This window comes from Typopeltis vanoorti, chromosome 7 (assembly GCF_054136105.1).
Source record: "Typopeltis vanoorti isolate ZY-2024b chromosome 7, IOZ_Tvanoo_1.0, whole genome shotgun sequence".
Lineage (NCBI taxonomy): Eukaryota > Metazoa > Arthropoda > Arachnida > Uropygi > Thelyphonidae > Typopeltis > Typopeltis vanoorti.
In genome coordinates this window covers 6249818-6270000 of record NC_143555.1, presented here as the reverse complement: position 1 = coordinate 6270000, position 20183 = coordinate 6249818, and the positions used below count along the sequence as shown (strand labels likewise).

General features: G+C 34.4%; 2 protein-coding genes across 2 annotated transcripts in view; one reads left to right on the top strand and one right to left on the bottom strand.

Annotated features, from left to right (window-relative positions):
- LOC150104464 (serine/threonine-protein kinase Tao-like) overlaps positions 1 to 20183 on the bottom strand; it is a 713758-nt gene that overhangs the window by 149136 nt on the left and 544439 nt on the right. The window lies entirely within an intron of this gene.
- The window catches only part of Der-2 (Derlin 2), a 106224-nt gene that overhangs the window by 68462 nt on the left and 17579 nt on the right, over positions 1 to 20183 (top strand). The window contains exons 4-5 of the mRNA XM_090395162.1: positions 3641 to 3836; positions 18970 to 19060. Coding sequence (XP_090251288.1) covers positions 3641 to 3836; positions 18970 to 19060 — 287 coding nt within the window. The remainder of the gene's footprint in view (positions 1 to 3640; positions 3837 to 18969; positions 19061 to 20183) is intronic.

Here is a 20183-nt window from a genome sequence, read left to right as displayed (position 1 = left end):
TACACACACATTATCAGCATCTCTTCCAATACAAATTCTGTCATTTTTTTTATGTAAGGTAAAGAAAACTCACATTTGTAGTATATGTTTCTTTGTATAAAACATTTGATGGTCTTTGTAAAGCATTGTTTGATAGTATTAAGATTATAGCTATTTTTTAAATGTACCATTCTGAAGTAATCCAATTTTTGTGTAGTTTTGTTATTGTCCTGATATTGTTGAATTTTTTTATGTATACTATGAAAGATAGTCTATTTTGATCAGTAACTGAGATTAGTACATCCAGAAAAGGAAGTGTCCTATTTTCTTCAACTTCCCCTATGAAACATTTTTTGGTGTAACCTATTCAGGAAGTTGCTTTTTCCATTAAGTGTTTATTTGAAACCTGGACAAACAAGGAAAATGTTATAAACATACTTTAATCATAGTTTGGCTTTGTGTGGAATTTTTCGATGGCCATCTTTTCAAAGCATTTCATGTTCATATTTGCTAAATATGGCAATTTCTCCTATTTCAAGGCTCTGTTTCTAGTGAGAAAAGTTCTGTCAGCTGCATCATGTCTTCTCTAGTAACATTGGTAAAAAAAAACACTGGTTAAGTCCAAATCCACTAGGATATCTGACAGAACAAAAATAATATCCTCAATTTTGTTGATAAAGGACGATGTTTTTCCAACATGTGGAGTTTCACTGTATATTTGGATAGCTAGTAAGTTGGAGAACGATTAAAGATGAATTTTCATCTCAAGCTGCTTAGTATGCTACTTTCTTTTCTTGAACTGCCAGAACACTTTTTTTTTTTGTGGAAAACCTTGGCTTGGATATGGAAGGGATTTTGATAGACTGAAATGAAAGTGGGGAATGAAATCCCCACTCTGATACAGATAATTTCTGTAACAAGATCACAGTACTTATCTAGAGAATGGAAACAGTAATCTGACCATGGAAGGAGGCACAAAAATCTTGCAGATCTTCCCACTTGGCATTGTGTAGTGTCATAGGACACAAGTTTCATGTCTGTTCCATCAGAGATGAAACTTCAATGAACTTGTGATCCCAATTTCCAACAGAAGAACTCATCTTAACAGTGTACCTTCAATGAGAATTGATTAAGCAAAGATCTAAAGATCTTAAGTGAAGAGAGGATTGTCAGAAATTATGGTTAGGAGATGAACAACTTTTAGGTCACTGCATACATCGAATACTTCAGCTTCTCTTTCAGTGATCAATGGAAGTTGGAAAAAAAAAGGAGCCATTTGAAGTCATGGACATCCTGATTATAGGAAATCAGACTTCAAGGATAAGAAGTCAGAGCTTAGAATGATTATCAGAACTAAAGTAATGGTAGAGACAAGTGAGTGATACATAATGAGACAAGAAAATCTTAAGATCAAAAAGGTGAAATTCAAGATTAGACTTCCTCTGGCAAGAAGTATAGGATCGCACAAAAGCATAAGCATCACTCTTGTGGTGTAAGCAATCATGCAGGGTGTTGTTTGGACTGTTGTTATGGGCTATAGTTGTTGATTTAGAGTTCATTCAAAATCAAAGTCAGGTTTCGATATCTGCAAGCAACCTAAATGCACATCATTTAGGTTGCTGTTTATACCACCAGCGTTGAAGTGAATGCAATAATGTTTTGTAAAATTTTTTTGTGTTAAAAAGTTATTTTGAGGGAGGTTTGTCTTTTTTTAATTGCAGTGATGCTATATTTCTTTAGTTTACTATCATGTTGGTATTTCAAAGGTGAAACCAAAAGGTGCAAGGGACATTTACTGTGGGAGGAGACATCATAGACATCTTAAACACATTGCTTAATCAGAAATTCAATCTCCATTGTGTATGTAGCTTCCATTCAAGAATGAATTGACAATGAAATTATGTACCAGCTCATTTAAAAGTCTTAAGTGCATTACCATCTGGTTCAGTCCAGTATGCTGTCCTGTGGCCAGCTCACAGTCTGGATTTCCAGAGTATGTTTGGCATGCTCTTGAGGAGTATCACCTGCACTACATGTTGAAAGCTTGAGGGGGGGGGGAGCTTTGGAAGATTGGAAGACTTAATTTGTAAATCAAATATGGTAAAAGTCACTTCAAGTCTAATAAACAAGACTTGGTGGTTTGCCGATTGTCATCTACCATTTTATTTCCTTTGTCTAGGAAGATGGCTGTTTACAGAAGGGAGGGCCTGAAATACTAGCTTAGGAGGCTCCTTTTCATAACTTTGGTTTTGTGAAAAAAAAGATTAGTGGCAGTAATTGCCTAAAAGGAATTTTTTTCCCATTTTTCTGCACTAAAATTAATTTCAATCTTCACATGATGCAAAGTTGGAAAAAAATTTAATGCCACTTTCATTTCCTTCTGGGCAGTATTTTCAGCCTGAAAATGGAAACTGCTATTAGTATTCTCTATCTGAACAATACTGGATTAAGTCATTCTATATGAATTCTATTTTTAAATGAAAAAACATAGTTTTCATTAAAAAAAAAAACAGATGTCGTCACTGTCATATGGAGAGATTCAAGTATTCCAAGCAATACCATAAACCAGGAGTTCTTAACTGGTTACAAGTGTTCTGCCGGTGAAAGATGTCACATGACAACACAGTTCTGAATGTAATTGGCTACTCTGAATAAAAATGTCAAGGGAATTATCTCCATTATAACAGAACAATTAACAATATTGGAAGAAAAGATTTCAAGTTACTGTCCTTCCTTAAATACACACAATTATGACTAAATACGAAATCCATTTGGCACAGTTAATACATTGAGTTGTGAATTTTTGTTACAAGAAGAACAACAATTTGTTACCTTGTCAAAGGATCATACTCTAAAAATAAAATTCTCTGAAATAACTCTTGAGGAATTTTGGATTTTTGTCCAAGTCGAATACCAAGCTCTCTCCACAAGGGCACTGAAAATTTTTTTACAGTTTTCAACATCATGTTTGTGAGAGCTCGGTTTCTCAATATTAACCAGCATGAAAACTAATATAGACGAAGAGATGAGGGTAGCTATATCACATATTAGACCTGATACTGCTGAAATATTCAAAAGCCGACAAGCTCAAGTATCACTTTAAAATTAGTTCCATTTTTATAAAAAGCAAGTCCATGTATATTTTTCTTGCTAGTTTATGGCCATAATGCTTTTAGTGTTCCCCAAATTTTTCTTATAATCAAAAGTGTTCCGTGACTTCGAAAAGGTTAAGAACTACTGCCATAAACAGTGATATGCATTAAAAACATCTGATTAGCTATTTTTCTATTATGTTCCCAAAATTTGGTTGTTAAAAACAAGTTTTTGAACAATCTCACAATTCATTACTGACGTCTCAGTCCATAAATGAAAGGGTAACTGTAGGTAAAGAGTAAATGACTATATTCATCTTAACAATACCCATCATTATTATATATGTATATATTATTTAAGATTTCACTAGTAACTTAACTTGCATGTTTATGCATTATTAGCAGTACCAGTATTGTCATTTGGTGGAATATGAAATAGCAGATTTTTTTTGTAGATTAAGGAAGAACCATTGGCTTTTTGATGTATAAAAATGTGTGGGAAGAAAATTAATAAATATAGTTTTATATTAAAATATAGATAAGTCTCATAATTCCTTAATGTAAATTAGATCATTGCTTTGTTTGTTAATTTGCTGTTCTTAGGTCAGGCTTTCACAATCATGCTTGTATACATTTGGAGCAAAAGAAATCCATATGTACGGATGAATTTTTTTGGCTTGTTAAATTTTCAGGCACCTTATCTTTCTTGGGTACTTCTGGGCTTTTCGTTATTACTAGGAAATTCTATTATAGTGGATCTTATGGGTAAGTGACTGATTTGAAATAGTTTTTCTCTTAAGAATTCATGTGAAATCAGCTGATTAGTTTGCAACATCCAGTTTTATGAAATTTTTGATACTATTAAATCTATTTTTTAAAAAAAAAGGTGGAAAAAATGGCCAAATTTCAAGTTACGAAATAGGTATTTTTCACTGAACTATTCATTGCCATACTATAGTAACCTGAACATAGGAAATTTTACATTATTTCTTTGCCACAAAAGAGGAATATTCAGACACTGGAGAATGACCCTGGAACAAATATGATAAAAACAAAAATGGAAGCAAAACAGAATAATGAATATTGCGGTCCCAGAATGTTAGCAGGAGTAATGTATAAAGAAGCAGAATTAGATACAATGTGAAATACAGAAAGGCTTAAAATTGCACTAATTACAGAAACAAGGAAGAAATTGAAACACAATTTATTAATCTATTTTAACAGATTTAAATCCAAGAATTGGAAAATTAATACTAATATCAAAGTATATGAAGAATATACTTTAAATAAAAATGCTTAAAAATTAATAGATACGGTAATATATTGCTGCTGTTATGTGCCATCCAGTCATTTCTGACTCTTGATGTCTTGTAAACATATGCTGTTTATTGCTATTATTTAAAATGTCTTTACTCTATACTTTAAATACCGTTATTCTAATTAGTTGTGTGCGCTTTCTCTCTCATAACCTTTTCTAATTTACTTTACTGATACAGTGATTATCCACCTTCCGTATTTATTAGTAGAATGCCTATGAATACTGAAAATTTTTTTGTCAGACTGCACCACCAATATATCATTTAATTGGCATAAAACTAAATAAAACTTCCGGTAGATTTCCCTCTCTCTCACGAGCAAAGTTTCTTTTATCAATGTTTACTTTAACAGTCGTGGTTTCTAAGTAACTGAACTGCGTTTTTATTGCCTTAAATTATTTCCCGCTCAGTCTAATTCCGATTTATTTAAGAACAGTGCAGTTGTAAAATAAAAGATCAGGCAGCACTCTTTTAACAAATAATTAAAACACATTTATTTACAAATTATACATGAATTAAACAAAAGGGAGATTGCTTTCTCTATCCATTTATAAAATCTTTAGCATAAATTATAACCTATTTACTTTAACACTAATTAATTTCTTTAACTTACAATCTTATTTACTCTCCTTACAAATTCAACGTATTAAACTTCTAGTTTACTTGCAAAGAGGTTAACTAACTCTGTTAAGTTATCTTTACATATTTTATATCAACTTCCAACATTCCAATTGATTCTCTTAATGACACTTCTTACTACTATTGAACAATTTCTTAAAAGTCTTTCTATAACCTTTTATAAGAGGGAATATACAAAAAAGTTTAAACTCGCAAAAAAACTCTGCATTGCACATTCAGTCAAAACTCTTTCACTACAGTCTTATGACATTTCTTTCATCTCGGATCTTGAGCTTCCTCAGGAATGTCTGGCTTCAGTAATATCTCATCGGGAAAATAGCAGGCTGTGGACTGCGACCGGCAAAAGGTTGTTCTCCCGTGGCGAAAAAAGAATATCTTCCGAGTGAAGTTGCTTCAAGTAATTTACACTGCCTTATTTCCTCTTCTTGGGCTTGCCGAAAATGCGATGACTGCTGTCTCCAATAGCTCGAACTTCTGCTTCCAAGAAACTGAAACTGCTGCCAACTCTCAACCGGGATCCCTCTCTCTGGCGCCTGGAGGCCTTTCCTCCTTCGGCAATGTCTGGAAGCTCCTCTTTCTGGCGACTGGAACCAGGAAGCTCCTTATGCTCTGCTCAGTCTCCTTTTTATTCTCCGATCTCAGAACCTTGCACTAAGGTAGTAAACCCAAAGAATTCTGCATGACTCTTTCATCTTCTTTTAAGTTTAACCCACTCTTTGTTCTTCCCGTGCAATCTTTTGATCGTATTATTTTGCTGGGTGCAGAAACTTGTCTCTAAAACTAGCGGACTTCTTTGATACTTTGCTTCTCTTTTCGTGGCCACGGAAACTTCTCTAAACCTAGCAGCACTTTTAGATACTATCTTTAAAGGTGTTAGCGCAGTAAGCAACTTTTCCTGCACTCTTACACATAACTACATACATATGCAAAGATCCCCCTGGGAAAGCATTGCATTTGTTTTTGACATTAAAATTCTAAATACATTCACTTCCCACAGGGTTAACTACATTATAATATTTTGCAAAATATACATAGAAACAAACAAGGATATTTAGTTCTCATGGGACTTGACCTGTTTAAAAAATTGATGTAATGTGCTTTGGAAGTGTTTTTTAAGCTATATCAAGTTTTTACAGTCTGAACATAGGCTCCATCTCAATTGTCCTCTTATGTGTTCTTTCAGCAGTTGTAAATTCATGTTGTTCAGAATGGTAACTGATATGGACAATGGAATAATTGCCAAAATAAAAGCTCCTGGAGCTGATAGTATCCTTGGAATTATTAAGAGCAGCTAGGGTGCTTAAGGGTCAAAACTGTATAACTGAGAGGAGACCTTCAAAAATCTACCTGGATATTAAATGAACGAGGATGGGCTGGCAATTTGGGATTTAGGTGACCAAATTGTATTCTTATTGGCTTAAACACAATATTAAATGATGGTACAATATGACAGAATTTCATGCTGGTTGGGGTGTCTCCCGATTAAATAAGGCCCCCATTGTTTTTGCCAGGGAACCAGGGCAAACAGTGAAAAGTCAGCTACTGGAACAAACCCGAAAACACAGCCCAACTCAATATTTCAGAGTTCAAGATCAGTACTATCAACACAAGAAGCCTGATTGGCAAAGAAAAAGCAAAAACTGGTCATATTTTTCTGAGCAATAAATACAAACTGTTATATTCAGGCAATGATAATCAAGGAAAAGGAGTAGCCATATTCAACACTAAATACGAGGCTACTCTTGAATGGCAGGCAGTCTCAAGTAGAGTGATGTGGGCAAATATCAGAATGGGGAACTGGACAATGAGACTTATTTCTGCCTATGGTCCCACAGAAGGTTCTACTAAGGTAGAAGTGGAGAAATATTTTGAGGATTTAGAGAAAGCAACTGACACACTGAAAAATGAAAAGTTGGTCCTTGTTGGGGATCTAAATAGCAGAGAGGAAATGATTATTGTCAGACATACAAAAATGTTTTGAGAAAATTTGGAGAAAAGAGCAAAGCTAATAATAATGGCAATTATTTGTTGGATTTCTGCTCAGAACATGGACTGGTTATTACTAACACTATTTTCCAACATAAAAATGTGCACAAATTCACATGGAGAGAGAAGATGCAAGGAATAAGAAGTCTCATTGACTATGTTATTGTTGATGTTTTCCCTCTGGTGCAGGACACTAGAGTGTACAGAGGATTTTAAATTGAAAGTGATTACTATTTAGTCTTGAGCTGGATAAAATTGAATTTCATATTGAAAAGAAGTGTAAGAAAGTTAAAGCGAATAAAAGTTGAGAGCAGCTCTCAGATGTGAACTGTAGACTGAAATATAAAACATTATTCAAGAAAAAATGAAAGCGTTTGAGAAGAGGAATCAAACCTTAGAGATTCAATGGCAAGCTCTGAAAAAAACATTGATTCAGCCAGAGAGGCATGTCGTGAGGTTGTCTGCAAGGATAGAAAAATCAGAACTCCATGGTGGACACAGGAAATAAAAGAGGCAGTGAAGGAAAAGAAGAAAACATATCAAAAGTTCCTGGCAAATAAGTCAGCTTGTGCTCTTAGAGAATACAGAGACAAATGTAAGAAAGCTGAACACTGTAAAACTATCTAAACAAAAGTCATGGAAGACTTTGGTAAGAACCTATAAAATAAATGTCAAGAAGGTGGCAAGATATTCTGGAGGTTGTTGAAGCTCAGAAATAGAGGAAAGAATGCTGTGAAAGGAATTAGAGATGAAAAATGAGCTGGATTCAGGCCAAATAGAGGCTGTCGGGATCAGGTTTTCAGATTATAACAAATAGTTGAGAAATCATGGGAATACAACCAAGATCTATATTTAAGTTTTGTAGATCTGAAAAAGGCATATGACAAGGTGCCAAGAGGGAAGCTATTTAAAACACTACAGTTGTATGGTGTTAATGGGGCATTATATCAAGCCAATACTTGATATAATGCTTAGTCTTTATGTGAGGTTGGAGTTGAAGGAAGTACAGGTGTCAGACAAGGATGTACATTATCCCCTCTGTTATTCATTACCTATATGCAGAGCTGGCAGAAATGTGCATGCGAGCACTGCTATGAAGGGGGGGGGGAGGCGCCACCGGCGGGGCGCGGTGCATAAGTTCATTTTTAACAAACAATATTTTTATCATAAAAACAAAAAAATTCTTAGAATGATCAATATTAAAATAAATAAGGCCAGATACACCAAATAAAAATTTGTATATTGCCGCCTCTCTGATCAGCCGGCTGTTTGCAATTTTGCAGCGAGAGCAGACGCTTGCATGCAGAATGTTGTCTATTGCAGTCTGTCTAAAGTGAAATGGTGAACATGCACAGAAACGAATTTTTGTACAAAACATTTGTTGCTAGGTAAACCAGTCATATGGTACGCATCTCAGAAGGCTACTGACAGTAGCGCAGTGCGGACTATTATTTCATCTCTGTGTTGTGTTGTGTAATAATTTCTTGTGTGTATAAAATAGAAATGGAAACAAAAATTTAAAAAAAAAGTTATCATGCACAAAATCGTAAGCATCATGCTGCGAAAGAAGCAGATATTAAGAAACAAACTGGGGCTCTTAATAAATTTGTTAAAATATTAAAATATTCTGATGCAGATTGTAACTCGACACATCAGAAATCAGAGTTGATGAACTGTGCACATCATCCAGTTTGCATGAAAGTACTATTGCAACTATTGAACAAGATAACAAGACGCGTGATTTAAGTGAAAACCAGTTAGGAGAAGATTTAGTTGTAGTTGACCACGAAACTAACACATTGTTAGTCTCTGTAAATTTAGAAAATCCAGGTGAGTGGTGAAATATTGATGAAAAATTTCAAGTTGTTTTAATTGAAATGAAGCCTGTTCAAAAGAAAAATATAATATATCCCAGAGATGCATATGGTCGTAAATTTGGCGACACATATTATTATAATAGAACAATGGAAAACGGGTGGCTCGTGCCAAGAACATGGCTTGTTTATTCCGAAACTTTAAATTCTGTTTTTGTTGTTGTTGCAAACTTTTCGCACTTACTGAATCAAGTAGTCTTGTAGAAGGTTATATTGATTGGAGAAATGTAAGTACAACTTTGCATAGACATGAGACTAGTTTAGCTCACATGAAAAATTTTTTATAATGGAAGGAACTTGATAAAAATTTAAAAAACAAAACTACTATTGATTGCCATACTCAAAGCATGTGTGAAATGGAAAAGAAACATTAGACGAGTGTTTTAGAACGCTTGATTGAAATGATAAAATTCCTTGGTAGCCAAAATTTAGCTTTTCACAGATCATCTGATAAATTATATGAAAGGAATAACGGTAATTTTTTAAAATTAGTCGAAATGTTTGCGAAGTTTGATCCCGTAATGGAAAATCATGTTGAAAGGGCCCTACAATGAAACGATAGAGTACACTATTTGAGTAAAGACAGTCAAAACGAAATATTGAAAACTTTAAGTAACGCAATCAGGGATACAATTTTAGTATCAATTCGAAAATCTAAATATTATTCCATAATTTTAGACTGCACACCTGATGCAAGTAAAACAGAATGAATGACCATTATTATTCGCTTTGTTTCCTGTGACGTGGAATTGTCAAGATCAGGGAAAACATTTTAGGTTTTGCAGATATATCAGATTCCATAGGAAGTGGTTTATGTGCAACAATAATGGAACACTCCCATTGAAGACATAAGAGGTGAAGGGTATGACAATGGGGCAAGTATGAAAGGGAAAAAATATGGGCTCCAAAATTTGCTTTTGAACAAATATCCTCGAGCTTTTTATGTGCCATGTGCTGCTCATACTCTAAATTTAATCATTAACGATGCAGCCAAAGTGAATGCAGATACAATTAGTTTCTTTGAAATAAATGACTACAAATTTATTTGCTCTCTTATAACTTGGCATGATTTAACAGAACAAACCCTGTGAGTAAAATGCTTTAAGACAAAATTATGAACATTACACTTGCTTTAGAATCTATCGAAAACTTAAAAATATTCTTACAAGAGTATCGATCAGATACACATTTTAAAGAAGTTCTAAGAACTGAGTGAAGTTTTTAGAAGAAATTAAAAAAAAAAAATAGTAAAGATTGCCATGAATTTGCCATGAGTTGCTGAGAGGGGACATCCCTGTCGGACCCCTTGGTTTATCTCTCTTGTATATGATAGCTCATGATTTAATCTTATTTGTATTTGATTATTTTCATATATACTTGTGACAGCTTTTAGGATATTATTTGGTATTTGTCTTTCTTTTAATATGTTAAATAATATGTTTCTTTTAACTTTCTCAAATGCTTTTTTAAAGTCAATAAATGCAATATGTGTTTCTAAATTATATTCTCTTCTTTTCTCTGTTATTAATTTTAGGCAGAAGGCTGGGTCTATACATGATTGTCCTTTTCTAAATCCATTTTGTACCTCTAGAATAAAGTTTTCGGAATATTTCATTAGTTTGTTATTTAAGATTCTGCTGTATATTTTGTAACATGAATTTAGTATACTGATACCTCTATAGTTTTTAGGGTCATCTCTATTACCTTTCTTAAAGATAGGAATCACAATTGCTTTTTTCCATTCTATTGGGGGGATACCAGCTGAGTAAATTTTATTTGAAAATAATAAGAGTCTTCCTTTGAATCTTGTTCCTGCGTATTTATATAGTTCTGAACCTAGCTTATCTTCTCCAGGTGATTTTCCGTTTCTTGTTTCTTTCAGGCTGATTTCTAATTCTTCTTCAGTTATTTCCTTTTCATTTTCGTTAATTGTTTGCCAGTTGTCTTTTTTAAAATATTTGTCTGTCCACAGTTCTGTGTAGTAATTTAGAAATTCTTCTAATTTCAATTCAGTGTTTAATTTTATGTTTTCTTTGGTATCTGCCTTTAGGTGTTTCAAAATCTTATATACATTGGGTCTTATTTTATATAAATCATGTTCTAAATTAGAAACAGATTTATTCCATGATTCTCTGTCTTTTTCTGACTTCTCTTTTAGCTATGGCTCTTATTCTTTTATATTCTATTTCATCTTCTAATCTTTTACTGCTTAACCATTTGCGATAGGCTTCTTTTTTCTTTTTGATTATTTCTTTGATTGTATCATCCCAGATCTTCAGTTTTTTCTTTTATTGAATTTTTTGGTCTTTCCTAAGCTTTCATTTGCTGCTGCATTTAGTATCGTTTTTATATTAAGCCATTCTATTTCTATTTCTTCATTTTGTTTTATTTTATCTAGATACTGGTTAATTCTTTGTTCATAAACAAATTCTCGTTAATATGAGTCCATTTTGGAGATTTTCTTGAACCCAATCTGCAACATTATTTTCCAGAATAGGCCACTTACAAATTCCTTTCTGTAATGTGCACTCATTTTTTGGCATTTTCATTATTAAAAGTTTCATTTTTTCTCCAATCGCGAACTAGTTTTTCATTTACTCCGAACTGACGTGCAGCAACACCGTATTTTCTTTTGCAAATTTAATCACTTAGCACTTAAAACTCGCGTCATATTCCATTCTTTTAAAAGGAGCCATTGCACTTTAGTTCACTATTGGTCAACTGATCAATATGAAAAAGAAATGTTTCTTTGATTCGTCTTATACGATGAGTATACTATAAAAACTCAAATAAACTCAAAAAATTCCAATATCGACTTATACGACAGGTCGACTTGTACTCCGGAATATACGGTATGATGTTAAACTTCCTTGGAACCCAAACACTCATTGTGAATAAGGCATTCTACACTAGCTACCTACTGCATAGTCCACCATCTATACACTGTGCTATCTACTACCCACTAATTGTATTTTTTGTTTGTTAACAGAGTATATTTCTCTGGCCTATTTGCCTGTATGTGAGATAGAAAAAACTAATTGTGGGAAGAAAACCCTGCAATCTCCATATGAGATTGGCTAACTCACCTTCAATTGATAAATACTTATAAATATTCTTTTCATCCTGGGTATTTTACCAATCAAAGAGTGTGTAGTCTCATCATTCTTCCAACTGTGCCACATGGGCAGGGCCAGATTTGTGCATAAGCCAAATTAGTTACAGCTCAGGATATCCATCTTTAATATAATTAATCTAAAATGATTTTAGAGAAAAAAAAACCAGCCTTTAATTACTCTTCTATAATTACGCTTCTAAATGGCTGTGTAAACATAACTGCAGGATATCCATAATTGACAAATATAATTTATTTGGGGGAGGGGAACCATTATTAGCTATTCTGCTTTCTGCTTTTTTTTTTATTATGGTAAGTATCCACATAGGGGAGGGGCTTAAGGGTCAAAACTTATAACTGAGAGGAGACCTCAACATAGCCTTCAAAGGAATGTGGAAAACTGACCAGGATTTCTGACCTTATGTCCAATCCTCACCTTCTCGTGGTGCACCCTGTTGGGTATCTACTTGGATACTGAACGAACGAGGATGGGCTGGCAATTTGGGATTTAGCCGACCAAATTGTATTCTTATTGGTTAAATCAAAATAAAAATGATGGTACAACATGACGTAATTTCATGCCTGATGGAGCATCGCTGGTTAAACAAATCCCCCGTGTTTTCATCAGGGAACCAGGGCGAACAAGGCGAAAAGTCAGCTATGGAAGAAATCTGAAAACACACCCCAACTCAAAATCACCAGAGTTAAAGATCGGTACAATCAACATAAGAAGCCTGAATGGCAAAGAAATGGAGCTAGCTGAGGAATTAGATAAGTACCAGATCGACATAATAGAGGTAACTGAAACAAAATAGACGAAAACTGGCGAGATCTTTCTGAGCAATAAATACAAAATGTTATATTCAGGCAATGACAATCAAGGAAAAGGAGTAGCCATAGTATTCAACACAAAATACGAGGCTAATCTTCTTGAATAGACAGGACATCAGTCTCAAGTAGAGTAATGTGGGCAAATATGAGAATGAGGACCTGGACAATGAGACTTATTTATGTCATTGTCCACTTCTACCTTAGTAGAACCCACAGAAGGTACTACTAAGGTAGAAGTGGAGGAATTTTTTGAGGATTTAGAGAAAGCATCTGACACAATGAAAAAGGAAAAGTTGGTCTTTGTTGGGGATCTAAATAGCAGAGTGGGAAATGATTGTCAGACATACAAAAATATATTGGGAAAATTTGGAGAAAAGAGCAAAGCTAATAATAATTGCAAATACCTGTTGGATTTCTGCTCAGGACATGGACTGGTTATTACTAACACCATGTTTGAACATGAAAATGCCCAAATTCACATGGAGAGAAGAGGAAAGGAATAAGAAAGATCTCATTGACTATGTTATTGTTGATAGTGATGTTTTCTCCCTGGTGCAGGACACCAGAGTGTACAGAGGATTTGAAATTGGAAGCGATCGCTATTTAGTCTTGAGCAGGATAAAATTGAATTTCATATTGAAAAGAATGACATGTAAGAAAGTTTTAAAGTGAATAAAAGTTGAGCAACTCTCAGAAGTGAACTGTAGACTAAAATACACAAAGATTATTGGAAAAAAAAATGAAAGGGTTTGAGAACAAGAACCAAACCTTGGAGATTCAGTGGCAAACCTGGAAGAAAACCCTGATTGATTCAGCTAGGGAGGCATGTGGTGAGGTTGCTGCAAGGATAGAAAAATCAGAACTTCATGGTGGACAAAGAGGCAGTGAAGGAAAAGAAGAAAGCATATCAAAAGTTCCTGGTAAATAAGTCAGCTTGTGCTCTTAGAGAATACAGAGACAAATAAAAAAAGCTAAACACTGTGTAAAACTAGCTAAACAATAGTCATGGGAGGAGTTTGGCAGGATCATAGAAAATAAATATCAAGAAGGTGGCAAAATATTCTGGAGGTTGTTGAAAAAGCTTAGGAATGGAGAAAAGAGTGCTGTAAAAGGAGTTTGAGATGATAAAGGTGACATGAAAATGGAAGAAAAAGATATTCTTGAAATATGGAGTAATTACTTTGAAAAACTGCTAAATGAAACAAGCAGTGATAGCAGTGGTAATTTTAAGCCTTTGATGGTTTTAGAAAAAAACCATCAAAGGCTTAAAATGTGGAAAGGCAGCAGGAGTTGATGATATTCGACCTGAACTGCTGAAGTATGGTGTTATAAAAGTCTTGCAGTGGCTGCACTGCTTTGTTCAGAAGGACTGGACAGAGAGACCAATTCCATGATTGAAGTAGAGCTCTCATAGTATCCATATATATAAAAAGGGAAATAAAACTGAATGTGAGAATTACAAAGGTATTTCCCTACTGTTCCTGGTAAGATATATGCAAATATACTTGAGAAACGGTTGAGAAGAATTGAAGAAAAGCTTGGTGAAGAACAAGCTGGATTCAGGCCAAATAGAGGCTGTGAGGATCAGATCTTCACTTTACGACAAATAGTGGAGAAATCATGGGAATAGAACAAAGATCTCTATTTGAGTTTTGTAGATCTGGAAAAGGCATATTATAAGGTGCCAAGAGAGAAGCTATGCAATATGCTACAGTTATATGGTGTCAATGGGGCAATATATCAAGCAAATTTAGTCTTTATTTGAGTTGCAAGTCAGCAGTTAGAATTGAAGGAAATACAGGAAGATGGTTTAATGTTAAATCTGGTGTGAGAAAGGATGTACATTATTCCTTCTGTTATTCATTATCTATATGGATCATGTTATGAAGGAAAGTGGTATTAAACATGATATCAAAATTGGAGATGTTAATGTCAGCTTTTTGCTTTATGCGGACGATGTGATACTTATCAATAAATCTGCTATAAGTCTGCAAGATTTCTTGACTAAATTGAATAACTGTTCTAATAGATATGGTATGAAGGTCAGCAATAAAAAGACGAAGACAATGAAAATAGGCAGAATCATTGAAAATGTCAACTGCATTGTGAACAGAGAACCTGTGGAACAAGTAAAACATTTCAGCTACTTAGCCACAATTTTTAGTGAAGATGGTGAATTAAATATGGAAATAGACAATAGAATCGATAAAGCTCTTATAGTAGGAAGTCAAGTGAATAAATTCATATGGAATAAGAGAGAAATTAGTCTTTTTTAAATAACGAAACCTGTGGTGCGTTCATAATTAGAAGAAACACACGTATAAACCACAGTGAAAATTATTTAATTGTAAATATTTCATCCTGAGTATCTTAGGACATCATCAGTACAGTATTTAAACAAAATTAGGAATAACATATAGTTAGGTCACATGATTACAATAGAATCTCATGAAAACGTGCATAACATGCTAAAGTAGTACAAAAAAAAAAAGTTAATTATTTAACACAATTTTGTATGATAATTTCCCATGCTTTAGTAATAGTAAGAACGTCGTTGTGGTTTAGGTTTGGTCTGTGTAGTAGGGCTTCAGAACTTTCTTTGTATAAACGTTCATGTTTAAATAAAGATCTATGTAAAAGTTTAGCCTTTTCCCAATGGATCCTATGGTTTGAATTTTCAATTCAGTGTTGAGAGAGATGCCAGATTTCTGCGGTTTAAGAAGACGAATGTGTTCGAAATTTGTCCTTAGGAGAAGGTAATAAATTTGGTTGATAGGTTTGTAAGTAGTGGCAAAATTGTATTTCTTCATAATTTTAGAAAGACGTTCTGAGATGCCTTTAACGTAAGGTATGGGAATCCTATGCACTTCTTCCTGTCTGGTTTGATGTATGCAGAAGTGACTGATTTTTTTGAGTTGTTTTGGGATTATATCCATTTAGGATGGCTGTATTTTTGATAACTGTTAATTCCAAATAAGCAGAATTTGTGTGCTCTGGAAACTAGCGATTTAATAATGCCAGATTTCTGAGATGGATGATGAGCAGAAGAAATGTGAATGTAGCGACTTGAGAATGTAGGCTTGCGAAAGACGGACGTGGCGATGGAACCATCTTCTTTTCTTTGGATGTGTAAATCCAAAAAAGAGATTGTTTTTCTAACGTATAGTTGATGCGATGATGAAGAAGGTTAATTTTATCTAGAAACAGTTGTAATTCAGGTTCGGGATGATTCCAGACTGCAAATACGTCATCGACATATCTTAGCCAAATTTTTGGTTTGGGTTCAAAAGTGAATATTTTTTCCTCAAGGTGTTCTAGAAACAAATTAGCTACTTAATGAAACTTCCTCCTTAGATGAAGAAACAATCAAAAAACTTAAGACATACCATGCAAGACCTCCTAGAATTTATGGCTTACTTAAGCTACACAAAACTAATGTTCCACTTAGACCCGTCGTAGACTGTATCAGCTGTCCAACGCACAAGTTATCAAGATTCTTATCTAACCTTCTCCGCCCTCACACAGGCCACTCAGCGTCTTCAATCAAAAATTCTACTGAGTTTCACACAAAAATTAAAGACATTCAACTATCAAAAACTGATTTGTTAATCAGCTTCGACATTGTCTCCCTCTTCACAAACATTCCCCATAAAGAAACAATAGCGTTACTAACTCAAAAATTTCCGTCTGATATAGTTGAATTGTTCAAGTTTGTTATTGCATCAGGTTACTTCATCTGGAAAGGTCAAATTTACAAGCAAGAGGAAGGAACAGCAATGGGATCTCCTTTATCACCAAACCTAGCAAATTTGTTTCTAGAACACCTAGAGGAAAAAATATTCACTTTTGAACCCAAACCAAAAATTTGGCTAAGATATGTCGATGACGTATTTACAGTCTGGAATCATCCCGAACCTGAATTACAACTGTTTCTAGATAAAATTAACCTCCTTCATCATCGCATCAACTTTACGTTAGAAAAACAATCTCCACAGGGTATCTCTTTTTTGGATTTCTTTGGATTTCTTTTTTGGAAGACAGACATGGCGATGGAACCGTCTTCTTTTCGCAAGCCTACATTCTCAGGTCGCTACATTCACAATTCTTCTGCTCATCATCCATCTCAGAAATCTGGCATTATTAAATCACTAGTTTCCAGAGCGCACAAATTCTGCTCCTCTGAAGAATCTTTAAACCAGGAATTAGAAGTTATCAAAAATACAGCCATCCTAAATGGATATAATCCCAAAACAACTCAAAAAAATCATCAGTCACTTCTGCATACATCAAACTAGACAGGAAGAAGTGCATAGGATTCCCATACCTTACGTTAAAGGCATCTCAGAACGTCTTTCTAAAATTATGAAGAAATACAATTTTGCCACTACTTACGAACCTATCAACCAAATTTACAACTTATTACCTTCTCCTAAGGACAAATTCTCACCCTTGATGTTGCCCGGTGTTTATGAGATTCCATGCTCATGCAAATTATCTTACTTTGGACAGACAGGTAGGTCTGTTCAGAAACGCATCTCGGAACATCAAGACCACATTCGTCTTCTTAAACCGCAGAAATCTGGCCTCTCTCAACATGGAATTGAAAATCCAAACCATAGGATCCATTGGGAAAAGGCTAAACTTTTACATAGATCTTTATTTAAACATGAACGTTTATACAAAGAAAGTTCTGAAGCCCTACTACACAGACCAAACCTAAACCGCAACGACGTTCTTACTATTCCTAAAGCATGGGAAATTATCATACAAAATTGTGTTAAATAATTAACGTTTTTTTGTACTACTTTAGCACGTTATGCATGTTTTCATGAGATTCTATTGTAATCATGCGCCCTAACTGTATGTTATTCCTAATTTTGTTTAAATACTATACTGATCATGTCCTAAGATACTTAGGATGAAATATTTACAATTAAATAATTTTCACTGTGGTTTATACGTGTGTTTCTTCTAATTAGAGAAATTAGTCGGAACACTAAATTACCTGTATACAAGACAGCGTTCAAACCAGTTTTAACTTATGGATCTGAGAGCTGGGTCAGAAGTAACCAAAGACTAGAGACCACAGATATGAGAATCCTGAGAAAGATTAGAGGCATGAACAGATGGCATGAATGGCAATATCATATTAAAAACGAGGATATTAGGAAAGAACTTGACATTGTCGGCATCCAGGAATGGGTTAGTAGAGCTAATCTAAGGTGGTATGTTCATTTAAGCTGAATGAGCAAGGAAAGATTGTCAAAACAAGTATTCTCTGCCAGGTTGACAGGAAAACGACCCAGAGGAAGACCATGATATAGGTTGATTGATACGGTACAAAGTGCCTTAGACAACAGAAATATAAGATCTGATAATATTGGAGTCTTGACAAGTAACAGACTGATCTGGATGAAAATTGTAGATAGGAAGTTAGTAATGATGTAAATTTTTCATGTAGTACTATCATATCCTGTACACACCTTGAGGGTACATGGCAGGAATTTTTATGATGATGATGTATCCACTTAGATTTGTCACGCCTTCCATAACATTGATTCTGGTTGGCAACTAGAAGAGTGTTTTGCAACTTTTTTTTTTCCTCTATTCAGTTTCATCACATTATACACTGCAGTATATAATATGATGAAAAGTGGAGACCAAGCAGCTTGTCAATTTCAGAAAAAAGTTAGAATTAAAGTTATAACTATGGAGAATGAGAAAGCATTAAAAATTCATTTATTTAAAATTATGAAGGAAAAAAATGCCGTGCATCACATCATTCATCTCTGTAAGAAGAAAAACTTCAAAAAGAAAGTTTTAGAAATTAGCTGAGGGCAAATAAGATTTTGTGCAAAAAGAATTTAAAACTAATTTGGACTGGAGCATTAAAAAATATATATACAAATCCTATTTCTTTTATATTCCATTAATTTATATTTAAAATTATTTAAGAGGAGGAGGTTGATTATCCAGAATTGTTCTACAATGAAATTGTGTTAAGAGTCATAAAATTTGAAAATATAGTATGGGTAGAAACATTTAATTGTATTAGCCAATTAATAACTTTTGCAAAGTTTCTGATTCAGATATAACAAAATGAATGTTTTTATTTCATATTTTATCACAACAAATTTTAGGTATAGCAGTGGGGCATATTTATTACTTTCTAGAAGATGTGTTTCCTAATCAGCAGGGAGGGTTCAGGATTTTGGAGACACCACGAATAATGTAAGCAGATATTTGAAATTATTAGTTATGTATAATTTTTTTTTTTTTTAACAGTACAGTGTTAACTTCAGATAAGAGTTTAATTCATTCCATGACTGAGCTTGTAAGTCAAAATGCTCGTATCTCAAATTAATTAAAATGAGATTAATTCTTACCAGAAAAAACCCCCAAGGAACAAATATTGTATACAAACAAAATAAAACCAAATACTGTACATACATACATACATACATTTAAAAGAGAAGCTAAAGAAATAAACAGATGTTTGCGGAGCCGATTAGTGTATGGTATTAATTTTTTCTTTCACTTCACTTTTGCTTAACTTAATTTTCTTCTTCACTAGTTTTTTTCTTTTTTGCCACGCTTTCGTCACTTTCATCTGCAGGGCGTTTCAATAGAAACCTGTCCAAGAAGCTTTGTTTCTTCCTCCCTTTTAGAATGTTTCTGAAATGAGTTCGGCAAGTGTCATTAAATAGCGCCGCTGCAAGACCAGTTGCAACTTTTTCAGGGTGTTTCTTTTCAATAAAGTCCAAAACTTTTTCCCACATTGCCAACATTTTCTTTATCTCACTTGAAGAGATAACCTCCTCTGCAGTTGTACCAATCTCCTGCAGAACCTTAAAAAGCTGGGTGGGTGGACAGGAGCATAGTCAAGGTCGAGAAGAGCTTGCAGGGATAAGTCATTGATCTGGAGGTATTCCTTAACGGCAGGACCAAAGCCCAAGTTGACCCACTGCACAGAAAACTGCCTGGTGACCCATGCCTCTGGGTTTGCCCTCCATATAACCTGTCTTGAAGGCTCTGGGGTTTTCTGAGTGGTATACTTGCAGTGGCTTGATCTTGCAGTCGCCACTTGCATTTGCACACAGTGCGAGGATCAACCTATCCTTCATGGGCTTGTGACCTGGCATCTTCTTCCAGAAGAGCCCTGTCTCGTCACAGTTGAAAACTTGGGGGGGGGGGATGTATCCTTTGGCTTCAATCAATTCAGCAAAGGTTTTTACAAATTTTTCAGCTACCTTAGAATCAGAGCTCGCTGCCTCACCATGCCTGACAACGGAGTGAATGCCGGTCCTTTTTCGGAAATTTTGAACCACCCACGACTGGCTTTGAACTGCTCTTG